Genomic DNA, 23,918 nt, shown 5'->3' with positions numbered 1-23,918 from the left:
CAAGTCACTTTTCGAAACTGAATAGTGTACGCATAATGAATTGTGTGTAACAACCATTGCAGAATGTAGGGTAAGCTTTTCCACACGGCCCGAAAAAGCTTTAATGGTCTCAAGACCTTCGCCTGCAACTGTGTTGTCTCCACATGCGTTAGAATTTCAGAGAACAGAAAGTATGCGTCATCCATAAGCACATGACATGCATGTGTTAAGGTCGCCGTGTTTCGTTGTATATAATTCTGTTTACAGCAGGATTTATTCAAACAGGATGCACATCGAGCCCCGATGCTAGCGAGAAAGTGGCAGCTAAGTGGGCTGTCATCAAATGGGCCATTTTTTTCAGACCCTTGTGCTTTCCCTCGAACATTGAAGGCTGAAGTGTAGCTCGGTCCAATGCTGTTTGAAGCACATTTGTGGTGAGACAGTCAATGTTAGAGCCTGGGGTCTGCAGTGAGAGGGTTGGATGCACATTAGCAGTCCAACAGCGCTCTCTATTGGAGGGCACAGTCCCTGACCAACAGCAGAAATATCAGGAACTTCTGTTAGGAGCCTGTAGAACAAGTTTTTTTTTAAGAGATCGGGCTGCATCTATAAGAAAATATATATTCTTTTTCTTTAATACTGGTGAGGTTGAGCCAAAGCTGGCGCTAAACTGTCACCATGGAGCGTGGCAGCCGCCTGACCAGAAGTCAAGTCAAGTCTTTATTTATTTAGTGCTTTAAAGGGGGGTGTGGGAGCCATACATCTGAGTTTGATTAGTCTTTCATGATATTTCCTCCTTTTCTTTCTATACTGTTGTGTATGTGCACGTGCATAGTGACGTCATTGGTAACCGTGGGTGTCACCGGGGGTGTGGTGTCTGTATTAATGCATGTGTGCTCACCTGTGTGGGGCTGGTGTTTGGATGATGGCTGCAGGGTGAGCGTGTGGAGAAACTTTCTGTCGACCGTCGCCGTTATCATCTTCTGTTTCTGCACTGTCTGAGGTATCTTTGCACGGCTTATGAAATGCATCAATTCAAGTAAGTGTTGGTTCTTGCTAAGACATGGAACAATAAAGACGTCCCATCATGTGCAATGGTTCGCGTGACGCGTCTTCAGTGTAAAGCCACATGTCTTAGCCTGCTGCGGCTTTGGATTAGTTTTAAATTGTATATGCCGCATTATTTGTCGACAGAAATGGCTGTTGAAGCGCGGAAACGTTTTGTTGGGATAACATTGGATGTTTGAGATCGCTTTCAAAGTTGTAGCTGGTAAACGATAGACGTGAATTCACATTGTACTCGCGTAAAGCCCATTCATTCACAAATCTGCTGTTACGATGCTTATTTGGTCATCACAGTCGCTTTTATTAAAAAGTACACGTTTATAAACGTGGCGCATTGTTTGTCAATGACGGATTGTATTCCCTGCTAGGCTCAGCGGTACTTTCGCATAAGGTGATTGTACTGGTTTGTTTGTTTTGGGGCTTTTGGCAGTGTTTTGGTTCGTGCGTCAAGCGGGTGAAGCATTGTGCTTGGGAGTGCCGCCGTAGTTCTGGTTCTAAGACGGTTTGTCTGGTTCTAGACTATTGGTATTGAGGTTCATAAATACCCACCGCTAGTATGCACAGAAGACTAGGGTTGAGTTTAGCTTAGCCTCAGTGGAAGTTAGGGGGAATCAAAGACAACGCATTGTACCTTGTTCACGTGGAAACACAAGTTATAAAAGGGGCGCTGTGTTTAGTGTCACTAGCGGATATATTTGTGATTATTGGATTGTTTGTAAATGAAAAATGGAGTTGAATGATACCAGGTCAATTGATAAAAGACAAATAACACTTACACCTAGGGCCTTTGAATATAAATTGGAAAAGCTCCAAGAAGAACGCCAAGTAAAAATAAGAAAGATTAAAGGTGCAATAAGAGAAATTAAAGACCTAAAGCAAAGTGCTGATAATGCTGAGAAAATACGGTTATGTCTTGAAAATATATCGAGCTTGTTTAAAGAAGCAAGTCATCTTCATGGTGTTGTGGTCCCTATGCTCCCACCTGAAGAACAAGAAAAACAAAATGCTTGGTTTGGCAGTGTGGAAGAACATAAAATTGCCTTTGTAGAGGAGACAAATGAATGGTTGCTGGAGGCACCAGACATATTAGAGGAACGCGTGGTCTCACCATGTTTAGGATCTGTTTCCAATGATGAGCCACATATATCTAAAATAGTGGAAAAGGCAGTAGAAGATGATATTAGACCAAGGGATATTGTTTCTAATGTGTCAGTGAGGTCAAAGAAATGCAGTTCAGTGGCGAGTAAATTTATGTCCATTACTTCATCAGCTAGATTAAGGGCAGAGGCGGAGACTGCAGCTCTTATGGCTCGTCAAAGGCTGCTACGTCAGAAGCATGCCCTGGAGGAGCAGCAGGAACTGTTGAGGAGAAAGGAGGAGGAGCTGGACCTGGACATGGAGCTGGCAGCATCTATGGCTAAAGTAAGTGTGTTCAAGGCTTCAGAAGGATCTTGTGCGTCTAACATTTCTGTGAAATCAGACGGGATGAACTCCTATATGAAAAGAACACAGTTAAGCTACGACGCTGCAACATTTGTGCCTAAGTCCAACACTCAACCATCGGCTGCAGAGGCTGGAGGGGAAGCTTTGTTTTCAGGTAATGTTGCTGTGCGGCATAAGACATATAAAAAGATTGATCCTTTTTTATACTTTTAAATGCAATAATTACATTCATTAAATTAAGCTCTAATCATCATCATCATCAAAAAAAAAATGAATCTTTAGAATATATAACATTTTTAATTTTTAATAAAAAAGTTACAAAAAATGAACTTTTTTCATGATATTCACATTTCTTCAAGATGCACCTTATACACACACACATATATACATATATATATATATATATACTCACACACTTACATGCATATATGAGTGGTCGTAAAAGCAACAATACAAAATCTTCAACTATAAAAGTGCCACTTTGTCCCACTATTATGTGCAGGCCTGGCATTTTGCACTGGGCTATAGAACTACAAAATGAATTTTAAATTAGCAATATCATAATTGAATGACATTTTGAATTATGTAGTGATCTAATTTTATCCACCATGCAATTGTATGTGAATGTGTGAGACTTATGGTCATGGTTATAGGGAAATAACAAGAAGAACAAAGTGCAGTAAACGGTAAAACTGTTTGCACTACAAACCAGTACGTTCATAATTAAGGCAATACATTAAAAATAACATGGTAAGACACAGCAGTTTGCAACAGTAAACCGCAAACCTGTATATTTGCTGTTTGTACAGCAAATATAGCTGGAATGACAACGAAAGCCAGACACATTAAATCTACAAATGGCCGCGCCCCCTCTTACAGAAAAAAATGAAGGGGCATATGTTTATTCATATGTTTATTTATGTGACGTAAGCGTGTGACTTTTAATTCGTGACGTGCTTTCATGGGCGTGCGCACGGACCGGATGGAGATGCCATGGAAACGGAGCGCAACACTGTAAATATCACGAGGAAACACCCCGTTTCTCGCTGATTACACTGTTTTCAGGTGAGTTAAGTCCATAAAATCACACAAATATTATGAAAGTTTGGGCTTTAAATCAAATCTTCATCTGTAGATGATAGCTTTTGACTGTTTTGTTGGTAATCTTTCAATGGATGATTGGAAATTGCTTAATTTATTTAACCTTAACTTTTACACTTTACTGTTTATCGATGACGTCACGTTATCAAGGAGCGCGAAAATTGGCAGAAAACTAAAGTTGTTTTGATCTTTTATGGTAAACATAAAACTGTTCTGCGATTTCAAGAGTGACAAAATAATCCTTCTACAACAGAAGGGAGTGTCCAAGATTTCAATATTTCTGAAGGGAGCTGCTGACAGAGATCTAGGAAGCGCTGAAAAGGTTAAGTAACCTATACATTTTTTTCACAACATATATTGCAATGAATCTGTTATTTTATTTATTTATTTTTTGCATTTCAACTGCTCCAGCTTGTTTCCATCTAATAAACCTGGAACTGCAGACTAAATATCGTTGGCTCTGTGTCAAATTGCTTGTTTGTTCCTAGATTCTTCAGTGCTGATGGCCTGCTGCATCCAGCAGAGTCGGAGTGAACCTACTGTAAGACAACATCTCCAAGATGCTATTGACCACAAGACTAGTACAGTAAGTCAAACCTCAAATATACTGTACACTAGTATTCAAAAGCTAGCTAACAATTTGTAATAATTATCTTCTGCTCACCTCTGTAGTAATTATTTGATTAAAATATGTAAAAAGAGTAATATTGTGAAATCTTATTATAATTTAAAATAGCTGTTTTCTATGTGAATACATTATAAACTAATTTATTCCTATGATGTGCAGCTGTATTTTCAGCATCATTCCTACAGTCTTCAGTGTCACGTGGATCCCTCAGAAATGCTGATTTGCTGCTCAAGAAACTTATTATCAGCGTTGAAACAGTTGTGCTGCTTCAATTTTTTTGTGGAAACCGTTAATTTTCAGGATTCACAGATGAATACAAAGTTCAAAAGACCTGCATTTATTTGAAACAGATGATTTTGAACAATTTGATGCATGTAACACTAACATTCAAATGTTTGGAGTCTATGTAACAACGAATTTCAGCACGTCTGTATTTTAACATTGATCATAATCAGAAATGTTTCTTGAGCAGTAAATCATCATATTAGAATGATTTCTGAAGATGTGACCCTGAAGACTGGAGTAATGATGCTGAAAATTCAGCTTTGATCAAAGGAATAAATGACATTTTAACATAATATTCACATAGAAAAGAGTTGTTTTGAATTGTAATTGTCACAGTGTTACTATTTTACAGTAATTTGATTCAATAAATGGAGCCGTGGTGAGCATAAGAGATTTTTTATAAAGGCATAAGATATCTTACAGACCTCAAACTCTTGAATGGTTGTGTAAATTACTGTTATGATGTTCCTCCCAGTTAAATTTTATTAAAAAGTATTAAATGTTACTACAAATAATGTTTATTAAGGGATCTAGAAAAATTATTTCAGATTAAACCTGCTAGATTAAAAATAGTACTCAATGTACTCCATTGATGAAATAGTAAAAAGTGCACATTGCCTGAAATGATATGAACAGCAGCTATGCTAATCTTTCTCCCTTTGCCTTCCTGTTTCTGCAAATGTCCATCCCAGGGTTATTAGAAACTGCACAGCACAGGACTTGCAGGACTTGTGAGGACTTCAGATGATACCAGTACTCAAAAGACCTTAGATGATGGCAACTATAGATGGACATACAAACTACCGCCACTGCAAAAAAGGTAATGTTAATTTGAAAGAGCTGTGTCACAGTATCAAGGGCTCCCTTATCAGTTCTGCTTTCAGTACTGGAGAGTAAAAGATACATTTATTTTTTGTTTGATGCTTTTTGTTTGATGTTTTTATTAGTACATATACGTTATCTTGCACATTTTATCTCCCCAACAGATTCTAATTTGAAAGTTTATAATGCATGTTCGCTACTCCCAATTCAGAAGACTGAATCAGCCTGTGTATCTGAATGTTTCTCATACTCACTCCTCTCTGCTGCGTCTGAATTTGGGATTTTCCTTAGCTGTCAGTTAAAAACGTAAAAATTAAAAGAAATCAACATTTGAAATATATCAGTCTGTGTGTAATGAATAAATATAATATACAAGTTTCACTTTTTGAATGGAATTAGTGAAATAAATCAACTTTTTGATGATATTCTAATTATATGACCAGCACCTGTATATCATTGCTCTTTTGTTAATTTCGATTGCTTCCATTGTCCTCATTTATAAGTTGCTTTGGATAAAAGTGTCTGCTAAATGTAAATGTAATGTTAATGTGTATTTAACTATATTTATAAATATTTATCTGTATTTTTTATTTTGTAACAATGTAAATGTATTTGTTTTATATCTATACATGCAGTTGTATTCATGTATGTATAGTTATTTGTCTAATTTTTATATTTTAATAAAGCAGTTTAGGCTACATGAGTGTTTTCTTTATTCTGGATGAATTACATATTCTTTTGTGTCTAGAAAGGGTAAATTTGGTCCATATCTAACCCAGAAGTCAGCCACAACTGGAACGGATCTGGGCCACATCTCAGAAATGGCGTGGTTGACATCTGGGCCAGGTGTCACCCATGCTATTTGTGAGATGGGGCATGGATCTGGTACAGTTGTGGCTGACTTCTGTCAGACAAAACTGGGCCAGATCTGGCCCAGATGTCACCCACACCATTTCTGAGATGTGGCCCAGATCTGGTTCAGTTGTGGCTGACATATGTCAGCCAGACTCAGGTTGAGTCATCGCCGTCATTCCACGCGGTATGTGGGCCAGAAGAATATGGTAGATGTGGGCCAGAACTGGGCCACATGTCATTTGCTATCTGGGTAGCCGCCTACGGTATTTTTTCAGAACTTAAAAAAAAGATGCTGCAGCCAATGAGCAACAGGCAAGGGCTGGTTGCAGGACGACTCAACCTCCGCAGACAGTTCCCTTTCATAGGTCACTTCGATGCTGCGGTGACGTCACCACTATGGGAACACCTTCGGTGTGACGAATGTTTGAAGCCCTATACCATCCCGCCAATCCTATTGGCCAAATAGCGCATGGCACCACCTCTACGCATGCGCACGCATCATATCGCTCACATTTCATTCCTTCAGGGAAGCTAATCATCTGTGCCCTAAGATTCATCTCGCGTTCTCCAGAGGTTTTCTTCGAGCAGTGTTTAACTCCTCTTCGCGGACGCGATGAGTTTTCGGAAGTGCAAGGAGCCATGTAACCAGGTACATCACGAAGGGAGACACTCATGACAGGTGCGTAGTATGTCTTGGTTTACATCACGCATATCCGGCGCTTAGCGGCCTTTCTTTCTGTCCCCATTGTGATGGCCTGCGGCTCAGAGTACTGCGCTCGAGGGTGAAGTATTTTCCGATGTCACCCCTGTGTCTAACCCCCGCCATGTCACCTCTGCGACTGCCGAGGCACCGCACGAGGCGATAGCTTGGGGTGACACGTGCGGTCTGAGGACTTCGCGGCCGACACTAGCCCTCTCCCTCCTAGCGGACAGGAGAGGCTTGTTTCTCCCTCCTACAGTGAGCTGTTGGACGTGGTTTCTCGCCTGGTGGGTAAATTGGGGCTGGACTGGGAGGTTGAGAAGGCCGAGGCCCAACCTTCCTCTAAGCTGTACGACCGTTTTCTAACCAGTCGGACACCTGCACAGCCCTGAAGGCCTTTACCTTTTTTCCCGGACCTCCACCAGGAGGTTTCGAGGTCCTGGAAACAGCCATTTTCGGCATGGATTATGAATGCTGCGGCTGCGGATTTCGCCACCGTTTCCAATATGGTGAACCATGGCTATACAGCGACGCCTCTGGTGGAAGAGACTCTCGCCGAACACCTCGCGCCTAATTCGGCCGCAGCATGGAAGTCTCGCCCCCTTCTTCCTTCTAAGGCGTGTCGAGTCACGTCTAGCCTAGTGGGGAAATCCTACATGGCCGCTGACCAGGCGGCTGCTTTGCTCCACTCTATGGCAGTCCTTCAGGCCTACCAAGCGGAGCTATTGAAGGAACTAGACGAAGGGGAGGGTATCACACCCGAGGCAGTGAAGGAATTGCAAAGAGCAACGGATTTGGCGCTGTGTGCTACCAAACATACTGCTCGAGCAGTATAGCAGCTTCTGAATAGCAGCTCCTGATGTTCTCGCTGCTTGCCAGGGACTGTGCCCTCCACTAGAGAGCACTGTTGGACCACTTTCGCGCATCCGAGACTCTCATTGCAGTCCCCATGCTCAAACATTGGCTGTCTCACCGCAAACAGAACCTTGAGCAGCATTGGATCGAGCTGTAATGCCAAACGTTCCCTCAGACACTCTGCGCAATCCTGCTTTCAGAATTCGAGGGGCGATTCAAGGGTCCTGCACAGACGACCCATTTATGACTGCTCGCACAGCCGCCACTTTTTCGTTAGCGGCAGAGCCCGATGTTCAATCTTTTGGCCTAAGGGATTTTTTTTTATGCTTTTCTCCCAATTCGTTTGATCCCAGCGGTATTATCCAGAATACGGCTGGACAGAGTGGAACAGCTGCTGCTGGTGGCTCCGCGGTGGCACACGCAGCCGTGGTTTGCGGATCTGATCAGTCTGCTAGCGGGCTCTCCATGGGAGATTACCCTCAGACAGGATTTATTATCACAAGCACAGGGACGGATTTGGCACCCGAGGCCAGATCTATGGAAACTGTGGGTGTGGCCTCTGAGCGGAGTGCGTTAGTATGTCCCGGTCTTTTGGTTGAAACCACTGAGAATATGCTGAATTGTAAAGCAGCTTCTACGAGATGCTTATATGCTTTCAAGTGGAGACTGTTTACAACCTGGTGTGAAAATCGTATTGTCGATCCAGTTTACTGCCCAGTGGCTTCAGTGCTGGAATTCCTTCAGGACCGTTTTTCTGATGGAGTGACACCAGCCACTCTAAAGGTTTATGTGGCAGCCATTTCAGCTTACCACAAATATATTGACGGTGCCTCAGTGGGCCGTCATCCACTGGTTTCTCGTTTCATACAGGGTGCGCGACGGCGGAGGCCTTTCCGCCCCGTGCAAGTACCTTTCGTGGGTTTTATCCATTGTGTTGCAGGGTTTATCAGGGCATCCGTTTGAGCCCTTGGAAACTGTACCAGATAAAATCCTGACTCTGAAGACACTTCTTCTTATGGCTTTACCCTCCCTCAAGAGAGTTGGGGATTTATAGGCTCTCTCTGTCTCACCCTCGTGCATGGAATTTGCACTGGGCTCTGTGAAGGTGCTGTTGCGACCGAGGCCTAATTATGTTCCTAAGGTCGCGTCTAATCCCTTTCGCTTTCAGCAAGTGGTCCTGGAGGCTTTACCCCCTGCTTAGGCGTGGTCAGGAGATCTAAGTCTTTGCCCTGTGAGCGCTTTAAAGGCTTATGTGGATCGTACAGCCCCATGGCGTGAGTCTGACCAGCTGTTTGTCTGTTTTGGACATAAGAATAAAGGCCATGCGGTTACAAAACAGCGCATGTCCCATTGGCTGGTGGAGGCAATATCTTTAGCCTATGAGGCGCGCAGACTCGCTTCGCCCTTAGGAGTTAAAGCTCATTCCACGAGAGCTGTGGCTTCTTTTCAAGCTTTTCTCAGTGGATCTTCTATGGATGATATCTGTGCTGCGGCAGGATGGTCCTCACCGAACACTTTTATCAAGTCTTACAGTCTGGATGTGAGGATGGCTCCTGGCTCCCGGGTTCTCTCCGCTTGAGCAGATGCTTCCTCTGATCCCAGTTATCAGGTATGTCAGGCGTTATGGTATAGCATTCCCATAGTGGTGACGTCACCGCAGCATCGAAGTGACCTATGAAAGGGAACATCTCGGTTACGTATGTAACCATGGTTCCCTGAATAGGGAACGAGATGCTGGGGTCCTGGCCGTGCCATACCTTGATAGCATTCTTCTTCTTCAGTCATGAAATCTGAGCGAAATGGCACGCGGCACCCAGGTATATGATGCTTGCGCATGCGTAGAGGTGGTGCCATGCGCTATTTGGCCAATAGGAATGGCGGGATGGTATAGGGCTTCAGACATTCGTCACACCGAAGGTGTTCCCATAGTGGTAACGTCATCCGCAGCATCTCATTCCCTATTCAGGGAACCATGGTTACATACGTAACCGAGATGTTTTCAATGTTTATCAGACAATAACTACTCGAGGTTTTGCTTTAGTATAATTTTCGGGACAACTAGGGCCAGATTCGGGAAAACAGTTTAGATTTCGGGTTTTTTTTTTTTTTTTTTTTTTTTTGGTAATCTGTGCAGGGTAGTCTTGCCCTGGCAACCAAGAACACACTTATTTTGTGACATTTAGCTTTCTTGCTCTGGTCAGTGAATGTCTCTGCTCTGCTCTACGGGCTGGCGCGCGCTCTTCCGGGAGAAGTGTCCTTAGGACCCATATGAGGAAATTCCGCTCCATTTAACGTCACCCAGACCCATACTCGAAAAAAACTTTCCGAAACTTGTGACAAACCGGAAGGAGTATGTCCCATGTTTAGCATGGGAATCCAACTCTTTAACAGTGTAAAAAACTCAGTATGCATGAAATAGCATTTTAACCCCCCTTTAAATTGAACTCGCACAATGGCTTCAAGGAAAATAATGTACAAATGTGTTCGTTGCAGCTCTGTATACGCAACAACTGAGGAGATTATAAGTTTTATTGTAAAAATATAGGATATAAACATAATGATGTAGTTGTTTATATTTTTAGCTTCATTGCAAGTGTATGACATTTGGTATAGAAATAAACAATAGTAATTAAGTGCTTTTCCTAAAAATGAGAAAGAAAATACAGGATATTAAAACCGTATGAACTACAAATAAAGTCAGTATGTGAGGCTAAATAGATGGCTCCGAAAATTCTTCACAAATAATGGCCTTCTCAGCTGCCATAGTTGCAACTCTTGCGTCTTCAGAACAGTGTGTTCAATGCATCACCGTTTCGGTTTAAAAAACGTTGTGCAACGTTTTGTCGGGGCTGAACGCAGCCCTGGTCACCCTACCTGAAAGAGTTACCGCATTACTTCATTAGCTTGCGTCTGACCTGCAGCGATATCATTCAGACTTGGTGAAGTGTCAGCCAGCGAGTCTACTGAGTCTGACCGTGATGTTTTAGTACTCAAAGTCTAAAATTAAATGTTGTCCACTGTTCTTGAATGTAATACCGAGCCGATTGCAAACGGCGGCAAATGCGACGCATGCGCTTTTCACTTGTAAAATTCAAAGGTGTATGGGTAAATATAGTCTCTGCTTTCGGTGGGACGAAATGGGAAGCTTACATTGTGAAGGGCGCACTGAAAAGCGGCAGCGTAGGCAAACAATTAAAACCTCTATTAAAACAGATGTCCAAATGAGCGTACGGTACGCTAAAAGCACGTTCTGGGCGCACGGAGAGGTGGCGGTACGCTCAAGAGCTATTGAGAGTGAGGAGTCACGTGCCGATTTGGGTTGATTTGGGAGGGGTCTGAGGCGGTCGATCCTGATGGCAGGATACGATATCGGTTGCCAGGGGCAATGCCTTAAGAACTTCTCAGAGGCGCGACTAAACATTTTTGCGCCTTTATTTTGTCGGCGGAACAGATTGAGACGGATCTACGAATACGCGAAAGAAAAGGAAGAAAGTAAAGCAATGCAAAAACATAAGGCGAAAGAAAGGGGACCTTACAGGAAGCTCGTAACATCTCATTACAATCTAGTGTTTACGAAACAGCTGCAGTTAATTACTTTGTAATTTTGGTCAAGAAGTGCATTCTTAATGCAATGTAATTAAAATACACTAAAACGCATGTGAATAAACTTACTTTGGTCAGTACAACACTGTTTTCATCACCTGCTGTAGATGGACCCAGCCACAGCAGAAAGCCTCTTAACTTTCCAAAGACTTGTGGCTTTTAAACTCCTGCATTGTGTAGTAACTTAAACCAAAAGCGATATAATTCCCAATGTCCATATGTGTGCATGGAGGTAAATGGTCCAGGTCTCTGTGCTGCTGCAGGGAGCCAAAATTTTTTTTGGTAACGTAAATAAAAACCGTTAATGTTCCGACTCTGCTAACGTTAGACATTTTAGAATTTTTGAACAAGATACTGTAGCAAAGCTGTGCGCATAGGATTGTGGGTGATTTGAGAGCACGAAGGATACACATATGCATCCTTTCCGGTGTATGGCATATTTTTCGAATGAAGGACTCTGTCCTTGGTTGAAATTCCGAGGATCTTCGACATTGGAACAGTCCTTCGACGGATGTCGATGACGTAGCATCCTCGAAATACTGGCTCCCGAGGATCCTTCCTTGACATTGAGAAACACCTACTGTGTACATATTTTCATTTCGAGCACAGGAACTACGCATCCCATAAACCACTGCGCTTCACCGAATTCGACTGAAGCCACAACCGCAAACGAGTTTTGATCGACTTCCAAATCTGATCGCGCTAACTTTTTCCTCCAGTGAATTTTATTTTATATGGTGAATGTGCAGTAATAGCAGTTCTTTCAGTATTAATCATGTAAATAGTGTTTTATTATAGGTATTGTGTATTGATTTCTTATATTTATCATCGTGTATTTTATATTGTGTGCGTCTGTGAAAGTGGTTAACGATAACGTCAGCAACATGGTGCAGTGCTTTGTACCTGAGTGCAATCACCGCTCAGTCGTCAAAACATGTCGTTGACATTACACAAATGTTCAGTAAATGCACAAAAAGGTATGCTTAAGCTAAATATTGTTTTGACAGTGGCATTATAAAATGCTTGATATGACTAATACCATATGAAGGCTACAGTAGCCTAGCTAAAGTGGACGATACTGCTAACTAAAGTTACCAACCTCCCTGCAAAACTCTCATGGCAGCCAAGGAGATCATGATTGCACTGATAAATCTACCATGAAAAAAACGCAACACATGTTTTTGTTTTCTTTTACTTTTTTTTCTTTTACTGTCTATGGGTTTAACCAGATGGTTACACGAGCTCCACCAATCAGATGCATCACTGTGGGATTGTGGGATTGTTTAGGATTGTGGGTAATGAAGTATTTAGCCAACACATCGCGAATAAAAGGCATTTATCTCAAAACAAGGTTAGTGCCCCATGAACCTTTGGCGTTTATATGAGCATACACTATTGCTTAATACAGCCGTAGCTGGTTTTAAGTCTACCATGTATGGTTACGTTTTTATGGCTTATACCCCAACTGTCAATGCAGAAATTGTATTGAATTTTTACTTCCGGCACCGGCTGTGGGCGGGACTGTGATGCTCGTGATGCTCTATATGAGCGCAGCAAAAGTATGAAAAGTCCTTTTGTCCTCAGTTTGAAGAAACTATTAATCATTACCTATTTTGAGAAGATATATTTGATAAAGTGAATGATCTTTCTCACTCTCGTTTTAAGATATAAAATATAATATGACTATATGCTTTCCAAAAAATATTATTTGAACAAAACATTTTATTAGAAAATGTAGGATTCTCATTTCACATTTTTGTATTGTTTAGAAATTAATAAAAATCATTTTAATAAGCACTGGTAAGAGCTGTTTGATTTGTTTGTAAAGTATAATTTGCTGAAGAATTATTGCTCTTGGTTTTCTTTATTTTTTCTTTTTCTGTACACGTCTTATATCTATGCATGTCAATAAAAGCAATCAAAAAATATTATTATTTATTTATATTTTTTTTTGAGGAAAGTCTGCAGAAGTGAGCTCTTATATAAAAATAGACACCAGTTATCAGATATTTCTAGCTGCAGAATAAATGAAACATATGACATGTACTTCTGTAAATTTTTACTATGGCTTCAATGATTGGAAATGTTTGCAAAGTCCTTACAACTTCAATCACTTCCTTTCCCCTAGAAATTTCTCACATTCCTTTACAACCGTTACAAATGCAAAATGAATATATAGAGCAGAGTACATGAAAAAATCAACTGCTTTCAACTTGCAATCTAACTGCAACACTTTAAAATGAAAGTGGAAAAAAATAAATAAAGTGACATAGAGCCAAGTATGGTGACCTATACTCAGAATTCATGCTCTGCATTTAACCCAAAACCTTAGGGTTAGGAGTCAATCTCTCTAACCACTAAGCCATGACTTCCCACAAAATGAACTGCACCTTGTGGTCATTGCATTTTCATCTATAATTTGTAATCAGTAGGGAACTTTAAACCTCTGGATTATTTGCTGTAGGTAATGTTATCTGGTGCATCTTAAACAAAGACATCAAGTGTACAATAATATTTTTAATATTTGTCTCTTTTAACCTTCAACAGTTATTTCACAGTCAAGCTTAATATATATATATATATATTGTTCATATTCTTCATATGAAACATTCCCAGATAATTCTTAGAATATTTTTGTTAGCTGGTTTAAATACAGTATACGTACACAAAACAACTTTTCAAACATGTCTTATATAATGCATACGCCACTGTTGTAGGAGGCAGTTGCCAAGTCCGCGGATCCACAGTTTTGAGTAGCAATTGGGGGGAGTTTGTTGCGAATACCTGGCAACCACAATGATGTGAACGCAAGCTTCCCATATCAGTACTTTTGGATTTGGTTCTCTGTAAACATTTAGATCCTAAGGAATATATTTGAATTCTGACCAGAATCATGGTATGTGTGACTTTTTACGATATCGAATCGGAAAGAAGAACATAACAGCTCTGCTGAAGTGAGCCATCAAGACGCTCCACTATGGAGCCAAAAGAGTCTCAATAAAGATAAATGCACACACTTCATTCACATATGCACACACAGGATACACAAATGCGCACAAAATTTACAAATGCACACACAACATTTTTAAAGCACAGAAGATTCACAAATGCATACAAAATTCAGAAATACATACACAATTCAGAAATGCAAACAACATTTACAAATGCACTCAAGATTCACAAATGCACAGGACAAGATTCAGAAATGTTTTTCTGATGCACACACACATATATCTTGATTTACAAACTGCTTGCGGTCTGTGGACTTCACTGCATTTGTGTGTGAATTTTGAGACTCCCCTGACTTGGCTCAACACACAAATGCCTTTTTTTTAAAACAGGGAATGATCTGCAACCAATCAGATATCTCCCTTGTTTAAGCCAATCACAAGAATGCACCCCACGTGGGGGATTGTTTACTTATGAGCCAATCAGCGAACAACTCACTTTCCTCAGCGAACGATTCACTTTCCTCGCGCAGCGAACGACTCACTTTCCTCACGTAGCCGGCGACTCACTTTGCGCAGCAGGAGACTCACTTTCCGAGAGTCACTTTCCTCTCGCAGTGAACGACTCACTTTCCTCATCGAACGATTCACTTTTCTCACGAGTCACGCAGCGAACGACTCACTTTCCTCATCGAACGATTCACTTTCCTCACGAGTCACGCAGCGAACGACTCACTTTCCTAATGCGAACGACTCACTTTCCTCACGAGTCACGCAGCGAACGACTCACTTTCCTAAGCGAACGATTCACTTTCCTCATGCAGCCAGCGACTCACTTTGCGCAGCTGTAGAGTCACTTTCCTCTTGCAGTGGACCACTGACTCTCTCTTCATGTAGGGACCGAATTATTATAATTAAAGTGACTTCTATATTGCATCCAAAAGAATATTTAGATATATTTAAATATTCAAAAAGGTGTAATTTTTTTTTTCTTTCATTAAAATATTTCAATAAAATTAAATAATTGCCTATTGCAAATTTATGAATCCATGGTTAACTTTTTTTCTGCAGTCACTGGGCTATATGTATTGAGACATTTATAAATTTATATAAAAATTATAAAAAAGTAAACCTGAATTGTAATCTAAACATCTGTATTTTCATACAATTTCATGTAGGCTTTAATATGCAGCACCACAGGCATATCACGCTGTGTGAAAGAGTTCATGTGATTGGCTTATAAGTAAACAATCCCCCACGTGGAGTGCGTTCTTGTGATTGGCTAAAAGAAGGGAGATATCTGATTGGTTGCTGACAATTCCCTGTTTAAAAAAAAGCATTTGTGTGTCAAGTCAGGGGAGTCTCAAAATTCACACACAAATGCAGTGAAGTTCACAGACCGCAAGCAGTTTGTAAATCAAGATATATGTGTGTGTGCATCAGAAATACATTTCTGAATCTTGTCCTGTGCATTTGTGAATCTTGAGTGTATTTGTAAATGTTGTTTGCATTTCTGAATTGTGTGTGTATTTCTGAATTTTGTGTGCATTTCTGAATTTTGTGTGCATTTGTGAATCTTCTGTGCTTTTTAAATTTTGTGTGTGCATTTGTAAATTTTGTGCGCATTTGTGTATCCTGTGTGTGTATTTATGAATCCTATGTGTGCATATGTGAATGAAGTGTGTGCATTTCTTTATTGAGACTCTTTTGGCTCTATACTCCACTGCCAAAAGCAGATTAGTGTGCTTGCGCAATAAGTGTCGTTATTGCGGTTTAAAAGAACTCAGTCTGACTGAGACTGTAACTATTGCAAAATAGCTATCTGTGACTGTCTGGGTTTCAGTTAGTGTAGTTTCGCCAGACGGATGGACGTAACTTCCGGGTTTGGACACCCGTAGGACCAAGTGTCTTATAAAAAACACAAAAACAAAACAGCGGAGTGAGCGGGCACATGTTGCCTCAATGAAACCCAGATTAGACTCAGTAAATTGCTTAGTGATGGTTTGAGAGAATTAACACATCAAACTGGCCTAGTCATATAGGCCCAAATACAGAAATAAACTTCCTGTAATGATTATGATTCTATTGATGGTGTGACGTCCTTGCTATGGAAGGAACGATGTTTGTGAGTACACCTGTGGACAATGAACAATTATGGGAGGCTTTTAAATACGGGGGCGGGGAAAGGTGAGGACGCGCTGATGCCTAATAATGAACTGTGAAAGAGATTGAGACGCTGTGTTTGTAAAGCCTGCCAGGTTCACAAAAGCAAGGGATCCGTTGCGTTCGTGGTTGGCTAGCACCACCGGCGTGAAGAAAAGCGGGGTCCCACTTATTGGCCCGGAGGTAGACAGTGGGGGGTAAACTTAGATAGACAGGGAAGCGAGTGTAGGTGGACTTGGCAGGCTGTTTGAAAGAAACCTTCTCAGTATTTCCGCGGAGGGGAAGGTTGAGTCCTCACAGTGACGGCAGGGTGTCGTTGGACGTGGACAGGGAAGTCCGAAGTTATTTTATTATTACAGAGTTGTGTGGGTTGTGGTTGTACTCAGTCATTTGTGATTACTGTCCTCCTGAATTATGTTGATTGCCTGTGCTGGTTATTTCACATAGAGCATGTGATTTAGGTTTGGAGTTCCTAATTAAGTGTGCTGTGTATGAGATTTCACCTAATTTATTGTGTGCTGTGAATTTGGAGTGAGTACTTGGGTTCTCTTTTAAATGTGTGTCACGGTTTAATGAAATATGACCAGTGTGTGTAATCAGGATATTTAAGTGAGACAATGCAAAATGGCTGCTATTGTTAATAAAGTGTATTCTTTGATAATTCTTGGTCTTGAGTGTTTTGAGTGCTCCTCCTGGACTAGACCGGGGTGAAATTAAAGGTGGTGGCAGAATAGGTGTTAGTCTTCATTACCAGTGGCCCCTAGCGGTGGCAAACTTTATTACATTCCTTTTCTAATGGAAAAACCTTTCTTAAGACGATAGATTAACGAAAAAAAAACACAAAAAAAAAACGCTCAAACCGGCCTAAATTGTTGCTATGTGGTTAGCTCTAGCTGTTCCTCTAGCCTGGTTGTAGCTGGTTTGCAGGTTGTTTTTAGAGCGGTTTTGACCACTTCTTTAGCTGGTCAGGCTGGGAGTCCACCTTAAACCAGCTAAGACCAGCTGTTATTGTTTGCTTACTACCCCAGCAGAACGTGGTAGCTGGTTTCTGGGTGGTTCGAACTGAAAGACTGACAAAAAAAAACAAAAAAAAAACGATTGCCAGTTTAAAGTGGTCAACTGGGTTTTGTTAGATTAAAGTTGATAACCAGCTAAAAACCAGCACCTATGTTCCACATCTGTATTTTACAGCAGGATTAGAACTGAATCTTCCTTCCTCTGTCAGTGCTCAGGTCTGCGTTCAGCTGTTCCTCTAGCTGTGGTTGAGGAGATCCTCCTGAATCTTCCTGCTCATCAGGTGGTGCGAGTCTGTCGTCTGGTGTGTCATGAGTGGAAGGAGCTGGTGGACAGCACTGCACACTGGAGAGAGCGCTGTCGGAGAGAGATCCTTCCAGAGCCCTAGACGGCTGGAGCCAGTTTTACTTCATAACTAAGAAATGACATAACTTGCTCAAGAATCCCAGAGCAGAAGTTGAGCTACATTAGTATCACTGTTATTGCAGTTTCTATAAATATGTTGAATTTAGTTTTTATTTTTACTTTAATAATTATTATTTTATTAAAACTGTTATTGGAGTTTAAGTTTATTTTAGTACTAAAGGACAATGATAAGTAGCTTGGCAAGTTTACATATATTTGTTTATTTCAGATAACGTTTATATTTCAAGTGATGTTTTTTTATGGTTTAATTTTTTTTTCCGTTTATAATAACCCTGATTCACATAGATACGTGTCATTGTGTGAATTTGTACTTCTCTGATGTTCTTATCAGATCAACTTGAAGGATGGAAGATTGTACAGAATGGATGTGACCGCTGGGTGGTAGAGGAAAATAGGAATCCATTTGTGGATGAGACGGTCACAAAATGTTTTGTAACTTCTTAGCGGTACATTTGACAATTTAGATCTTATAACAAAGATTTTAGCTTATTTATTTGTCAATGATTATCATTCAATCATCAAGCCAATCCACCTTTGTCCTCAGGTTATGTTTGAAGCAACAGCTGATAGATTTGAAGAAGGAAGGCTACAACGCTGCTTTCATGGATCAACTACAACCTCCTATCAAAATATCAGACTGGTGAGTGTTTGCTCAAACTCTTCTTATGCTCCTCTATCTGAAAAAAAAAAAACAAGATCTTCTTTGGAATATAAAGGACATTTCTTAAAACTGTCTGTGTTGTTTTAAAAGTCATTGTGCTCCAATGTTGTTAGGACACCACTGAACTGTGTTCCACACAATAAAGATGACATAATGTTCATTTTTTGGTGAACTGTCCCTTTAAATGCAGTTCCAGTGTTACTTACAAATCAGGTTCTATAGTGAAAGCAGATCAACGTGATTTGTGATCTGCAGGTATGCCTCACGCTTTGATTGTGGGTGTCAGTATGAGTTCTTCGTGGAGTTGCTTGATAGGAGGAAAAAACCCATCTGTACTTTTCAGCCTGAGAAAGTTTTTTTCCAACAGTGGAATGATGAGCCATGGTGTCAAGTGAGTAGAATAATGCTAACAGTTCAGTTATTCCCCTATTATCAAACTAACAGTCTAGGTGTCATTGCCTCTGTATTTTGTTCTGCTTTATTTCAGATGACACATGTCTTTAAGGATTATGGACCTGGGGTTCAGTTTATCCGCTTTACTCATGGAGGGGTGGATACACAGTCTTGGGAAGGCTGGTATGGGATACGGGTCACTAACAGTAGTGTGGAGATGTGTCCAGCTGAAGAGAGATAGTTTCTTACTGCATTTTTGTGCAATAGGCACAAAGTTGCACAAAGGAATTCTAATGATGCAATATACCATAAAGGAGACATATAACATTACAAAGCACTTTTGTGTATGTACTTAGTTCTAATAAACGCTGTAAATATGAGGGAACTTAGTCTGCAACTGTAAGTACATACATAGACATGCACTACTTATGAAGTAATCAGTTTACTTAATGTTGAAAGCAGTTGATGAGATATTATATATTTTTTTCATCTCTATGTATTAATTTTGAATTTGTAACAGTTGAAAAAAATGTAAGAAATGTATAGATGATGTGATTGAATCTGTAAGGAATTTTGTGACCTTTTTTGCAAATGTTTTCATCACTGAAGCCATAGTAAAAATATAATATTGTCAGAATTTACATGTCACGTGTTTCATTTATTCTGGAGACAGAAATATCTGATAATGTGGTGTCTCCATGAAGATTTTTTTAAATAAGAGCTCACCTTTGCAGACTTTAGTCCAAAAAATTAATTTTATTAATTGGTTTTATTGAGATGCATAGAAATAAGATATATGTACAGAAAAAACCCATTCAAATAGAAAAAAGAATAAAGAAAATGAAGAGCAATAATTCAGTAAATCAGTTTCAGAGAGAGGTGTGCCTATCAATATAAGGGATTGGTATTTATATATATATATATATATATATATATATATATATATATAGCATAATTAATGGGAACTCTTATAGGGGATTTACAATTAAACCCAAGGACCAGGTATGATACATGAAGACCAGGAGTCAGAGATAAAGACAACTGAAGACAAATTTACTAAAGAAAAGAGTTTCAGTTTCAGCAGCAGAAGTCAGCTTCAATACTCACGAGGAGTTTGTAGGGTGCTCTGCATATATTCTCAATACAGCAGTAGTTATACAAAGGTCATGAGCTACATCATTACTTAGGTAAAATGGTTTGTGATTGGTCAAATCTTAGAAAAACCAGTGAAATCGTAACAGATTTACATAAAGTTAAAAGTTACATGTAAAAAGTACATGAATTACTCCGGGATATTGGTTTTTTTAACTCCGAGGGAGTGTGTCAGCCACATTTAAAAAGTTAACAGCTTAAGTAGTTTGTGGATTAATGCGTATTAGAGATGCGAACCGTTTAAAACGATTCAGTTCGATTTGGTGAACTGAATGATTCGTTTGTGAACCGGATATCCAGACTGCTTTGTTTTGAACTCCCACTTCACAGCAAGACACGGAAGAGAAGGCAATGATGAATTAAGTTGTTGTTTTTGCTATTTTTGGACCAAAATGTATTTTCGATGCTTCAAAAAATTCTAACGGACCCTCTGATGTCACATGGACTACTTTGATGGTGTTTTTCTTACCTCTCTGGACATGGACAGTATACCGTGCACACAGCTTCAATGGAGGGACTGAGAGCTCTCTGACTAAATCTAAAATATTTTAAACTGTGTTCTGAAGATAAATGGAGGTCTTACGGGTTTGAAACAACATGAGGGTAAGTTATTAATTACATAATTTTGCTATCTGGGTGAACTAACCCTTTAAACAAAGTTTACACTGAAAGTCTTCTCACAAACAAAGAAAAACACATTCCAATAACATGGTTAATCTTAGTGACTATTACCAGTATATGGTAGATCATAACTTTATTCAATCAGCTAAAACAAGAGCTTAAATACTGATTAATTACTTCACTGTTAGAAATGTCTGTAAATTTAACAGTATTTAACTGTAAAATGAACTGTATTTTACTGTAGGACAGTTATACAGCATATTACTGTATTTTAAAGTTACATTTTGGGGAATACCCTCTTGGCAACACTAAATTACAGTATTTTTAATTTACTGTAAATCTAAATACAGTAAAGAAAAAATGAGCGCGAAACCTGACCAATCACAGATCAAGTTTTATTTCCCACTTGGAGAAAGAAGAAAGAAGAAAACAAGACACACAGATGCGAAAAGAACCAGTCAGATGCAAAGGTGGGTACAAATATTACTTCTTTTACTTTAAATATATTATATCTTTGGTTTAACTAAAACAAAAATATAAATTCAAAAAACTCTGCCACTGATCAGCGCGCAGTCACCTCACATTTATGCTGTGAAGAGAGCTAGAGAGAGTTGTGGTGACACTGTGCAAACATTCATATTTCTTTCCTTTCTTTCCCTTTTCTGAACGTTTCACCGTCAAAATATGGACATTAACGGGTCTCTGCCTTGGGTTTGACCACTCCAGGAGCTGGTGAGTGTTCATGTCAACTGTTAGCCGAACAACAAAGCTTTCGTGGATTTAGCTTAAAGTCAGTCGGATTTTTTCCCGCTATTATCGCTTGCTGTTAACTGATTACCCCATATAAATGCACGTCATGCTTGTAGTGCTAGAGTAAAACCCGCAATGTTCGTGTCGTGTGCAAACACTGGCGTCTCTGTGGAGACATTATACGCCTTTATTAATCATGACAAAGGGCATAAAAACACGGCGAATTTAAGGTTTTCGTGTGCAGTTCCTGAATGCCCATACACTTTCCAAAGCCTCTCCGCCCCTCAGTCTCATATTTAACGTTACCTTAAACACATAAAGTTAAGGAAACTAAACAACCAAGAGAAAAATATGTCTACTTCAAATGTAACATTTGTTCTGTACATCAGCATCGGGAGAATAACATAATCTCGTTCGCGAAAATGCGCCGCAAATGGCACAGAACATAATGGAAATGTTTTCAGGGGACCCCAGTAAGTGACGAACCCGACTGTGTACATCCAATGCGCGATCAACGGCTGTCCGAATTCACTCACTCGTTTTCATTCACAGCTTCAAGTGAACCGTATTAGTGGACTAATGTAGAAATGAGTGAATGAGTGTTAAGGGGGCGATTTCGGATTTAGCCAACGTAATTTCCTCATTATTTTAACCTGGGATGTTCTCGTATCAGCTTAATAGCTGTACTTAGGACATAAATGTCTTATTATTGCTGTTAAAATAACTGTTGCAAATAAATACATTTTATACAAAAAAGTTTTCGTAATATGCTTTATTTATCTGTGTGTGTCTCAACTTTAAAATTAGCTGTTTCATCTTTGGACCCTACATTACCTTACATTTCTTACCTATGAAACTTATTTAAACATAACATTACAATTTTTTTTACAATGTTACTAATGTATAGATTAATATCTCACCCTCATGTTCTTTTTACATTTTTTATATTGCATATAAAGTTGTATGTCATAAATATGTAATCTCTGTATTTTTTGCAAGAAAACAAAAGTAGACGTTGAGTACTAAACATGCTCCATCCGGGTTCGTCACATATTGGGTCCCCTGGAAATATTTCCGTTGTGTTCTGTGCCATTTGCAGTGCATTTCTGTATTTGGTTGTGTTGTGAATATTTGGTTGTTTTGTTAGACATTTTTCACATCAAATGATCTAACTTTTTTTTCTGTTATGTAAAGGTTCAATGTTAACCCTGACAGCAGCAAGTGCTCCTCAAAGTTCCACGTCATCAAAAGAAGTGGGAAGATGGTGCAAAGGAAGAACTCTGGTCTGAACCCTCATGTATCCTCCTTCATTAAAGGGATAGTTCACCCAAAAAATTAATTCACCCATTAATAACTCACCCTCATGTCGTTCCAAACCCGTGAGACCTCCATTTATGTCCTCTGTCCCTCCATTGAAGCTGTGTGTTCGGTCTGCTGTCCATGTCCAGAAAGGTAAGAAAAACATCATCAAAGTAGTCCATGTGATTTCAGGGGTCAGTTAGAATTTTTTGAAGCATCGAAAATACGTTTTTGTCCAAAAATAGCAAAGACTACAACTTTATTCAGCATTGTCTTCTCTTCCGTGTCTGTTGTGAGAGAGAGTTCAAAACAAAGCAGTTTGTGATATCTGGTTCGCGAACGAATCACTCCATGTAATTGGATCCTTTTGAACCAGTTCACCAAATCGAACTGAATCATTTTAAATGGTTCGCATCTCCAATACGCATTAATCCACAAATTACTTAAACTGTTAACTTTTTTTAATGTGGCTGACACTTCTGAGTTCAAACAAACCAATATCCCGGAGTAATTCATTTACTCAAAAAGTACACTGACTGAACTGCTGTGAGGAGAGAACTGAAGATGAACACCGAGCTGAGCCAGATAATGAACAAAATACTGACTCGTTCTCGAGTCAGCCACATTAAAAAAGTTAACAGCTTAAGTAATTTGTGAATTAATGCGTATTGGAGACGCGAACAGTATAAAAAGATTCAGTTTGATTTGGTGAACTGGTTCAAAAAGATCCGGTTACATCGAATGATTCATGAACTGGATATCACAAACTGCTTTGTTTTGAACTGTCTCACAACAGACCCGGAAGAGAAGACAATGCTGAATAAAGTCGTAGTTTTTGCTATTTTTGGACCAAAATGTATTTTCGACGCTTCAAAAAATTCTAACTGACCCTCTGATGTCACATGGACTACTTTGATGATGTTTTTCTTACCTTTCTGGACATGGACAGTATACCACACACACAGCTTCAATGGAGGGACTGAGAGCTCTCGGACTAAATCTAAAATATCTTAAACTGTGTTCTGAAGATAAACGGAAGTCTCACGGGTTTGGAACGACATGAGGGTAAGTTATTAATGACCTAATTCTGATTTTTGGGTGAACTATCCCTTTAAGGAGTTTCTGGATTTCAGCTGGCAAAACTATTAAGCTACT

The 23,918-nt window shown here is 39.8% G+C and overlaps 1 protein-coding gene, 1 long non-coding RNA gene and 1 pseudogene across 2 annotated transcripts; all 3 read left to right on the top strand.

Annotated features, from left to right (window-relative positions):
• The first annotated feature begins 778 nt into the window (after nucleotides 1-778).
• Nucleotides 779-17,932, top strand: LOC127944575 (F-box only protein 2-like; annotated as a pseudogene).
• On the top strand, nucleotides 3,565-5,822 carry LOC127944577 (uncharacterized). The gene is made up of 4 exons (XR_008150384.1): nucleotides 3,565-3,910; nucleotides 4,077-4,174; nucleotides 5,194-5,321; nucleotides 5,488-5,822. It is a non-coding gene; the product is annotated as an uncharacterized LOC127944577 (long non-coding RNA).
• A 445-nt stretch (nucleotides 17,933-18,377) lies between the features above and the next one.
• Nucleotides 18,378-19,582, top strand: LOC127944576 (F-box only protein 44-like). Its single transcript, XM_052540615.1, has 3 exons — nucleotides 18,378-18,527; nucleotides 18,804-18,939; nucleotides 19,036-19,582. The coding sequence occupies exons 1-3, from the start codon at nucleotides 18,388-18,390 to the stop codon at nucleotides 19,180-19,182; spliced, it is 423 nt and encodes a 140-aa protein (XP_052396575.1). The 5' UTR covers nucleotides 18,378-18,387; the 3' UTR covers nucleotides 19,183-19,582.
• Nucleotides 19,583-23,918: the final 4,336 nt, after the last annotated feature.

Source organism: Carassius gibelio, chromosome A23 (assembly GCF_023724105.1).
Source record: "Carassius gibelio isolate Cgi1373 ecotype wild population from Czech Republic chromosome A23, carGib1.2-hapl.c, whole genome shotgun sequence".
Classification (NCBI taxonomy): domain Eukaryota; kingdom Metazoa; phylum Chordata; class Actinopteri; order Cypriniformes; family Cyprinidae; genus Carassius; species Carassius gibelio.
The sequence above is the reverse complement of the archived record's forward strand: the minus strand, read 5'-3'. Positions and strand labels throughout refer to the sequence as shown.

What these genes read in the sequence shown, in the direction of transcription:
- LOC127944576 (XM_052540615.1), top strand. Translation starts at nt 18,388, where the DNA reads ATGATTATCATTCAATCATCAAGCCAATCCACCTTTGTCCTCAGGTTA. An exon ending in CCTATCAAAATATCAGACTG is followed by an intron (nt 18,528 to 18,803) that starts GTGAGTGTTTGC and finishes TGTGATCTGCAG; the next exon opens with GTATGCCTCACGCTTTGATT. An exon ending in ATGATGAGCCATGGTGTCAA is followed by an intron (nt 18,940 to 19,035) that starts GTGAGTAGAATA and finishes GCTTTATTTCAG; the next exon opens with ATGACACATGTCTTTAAGGA.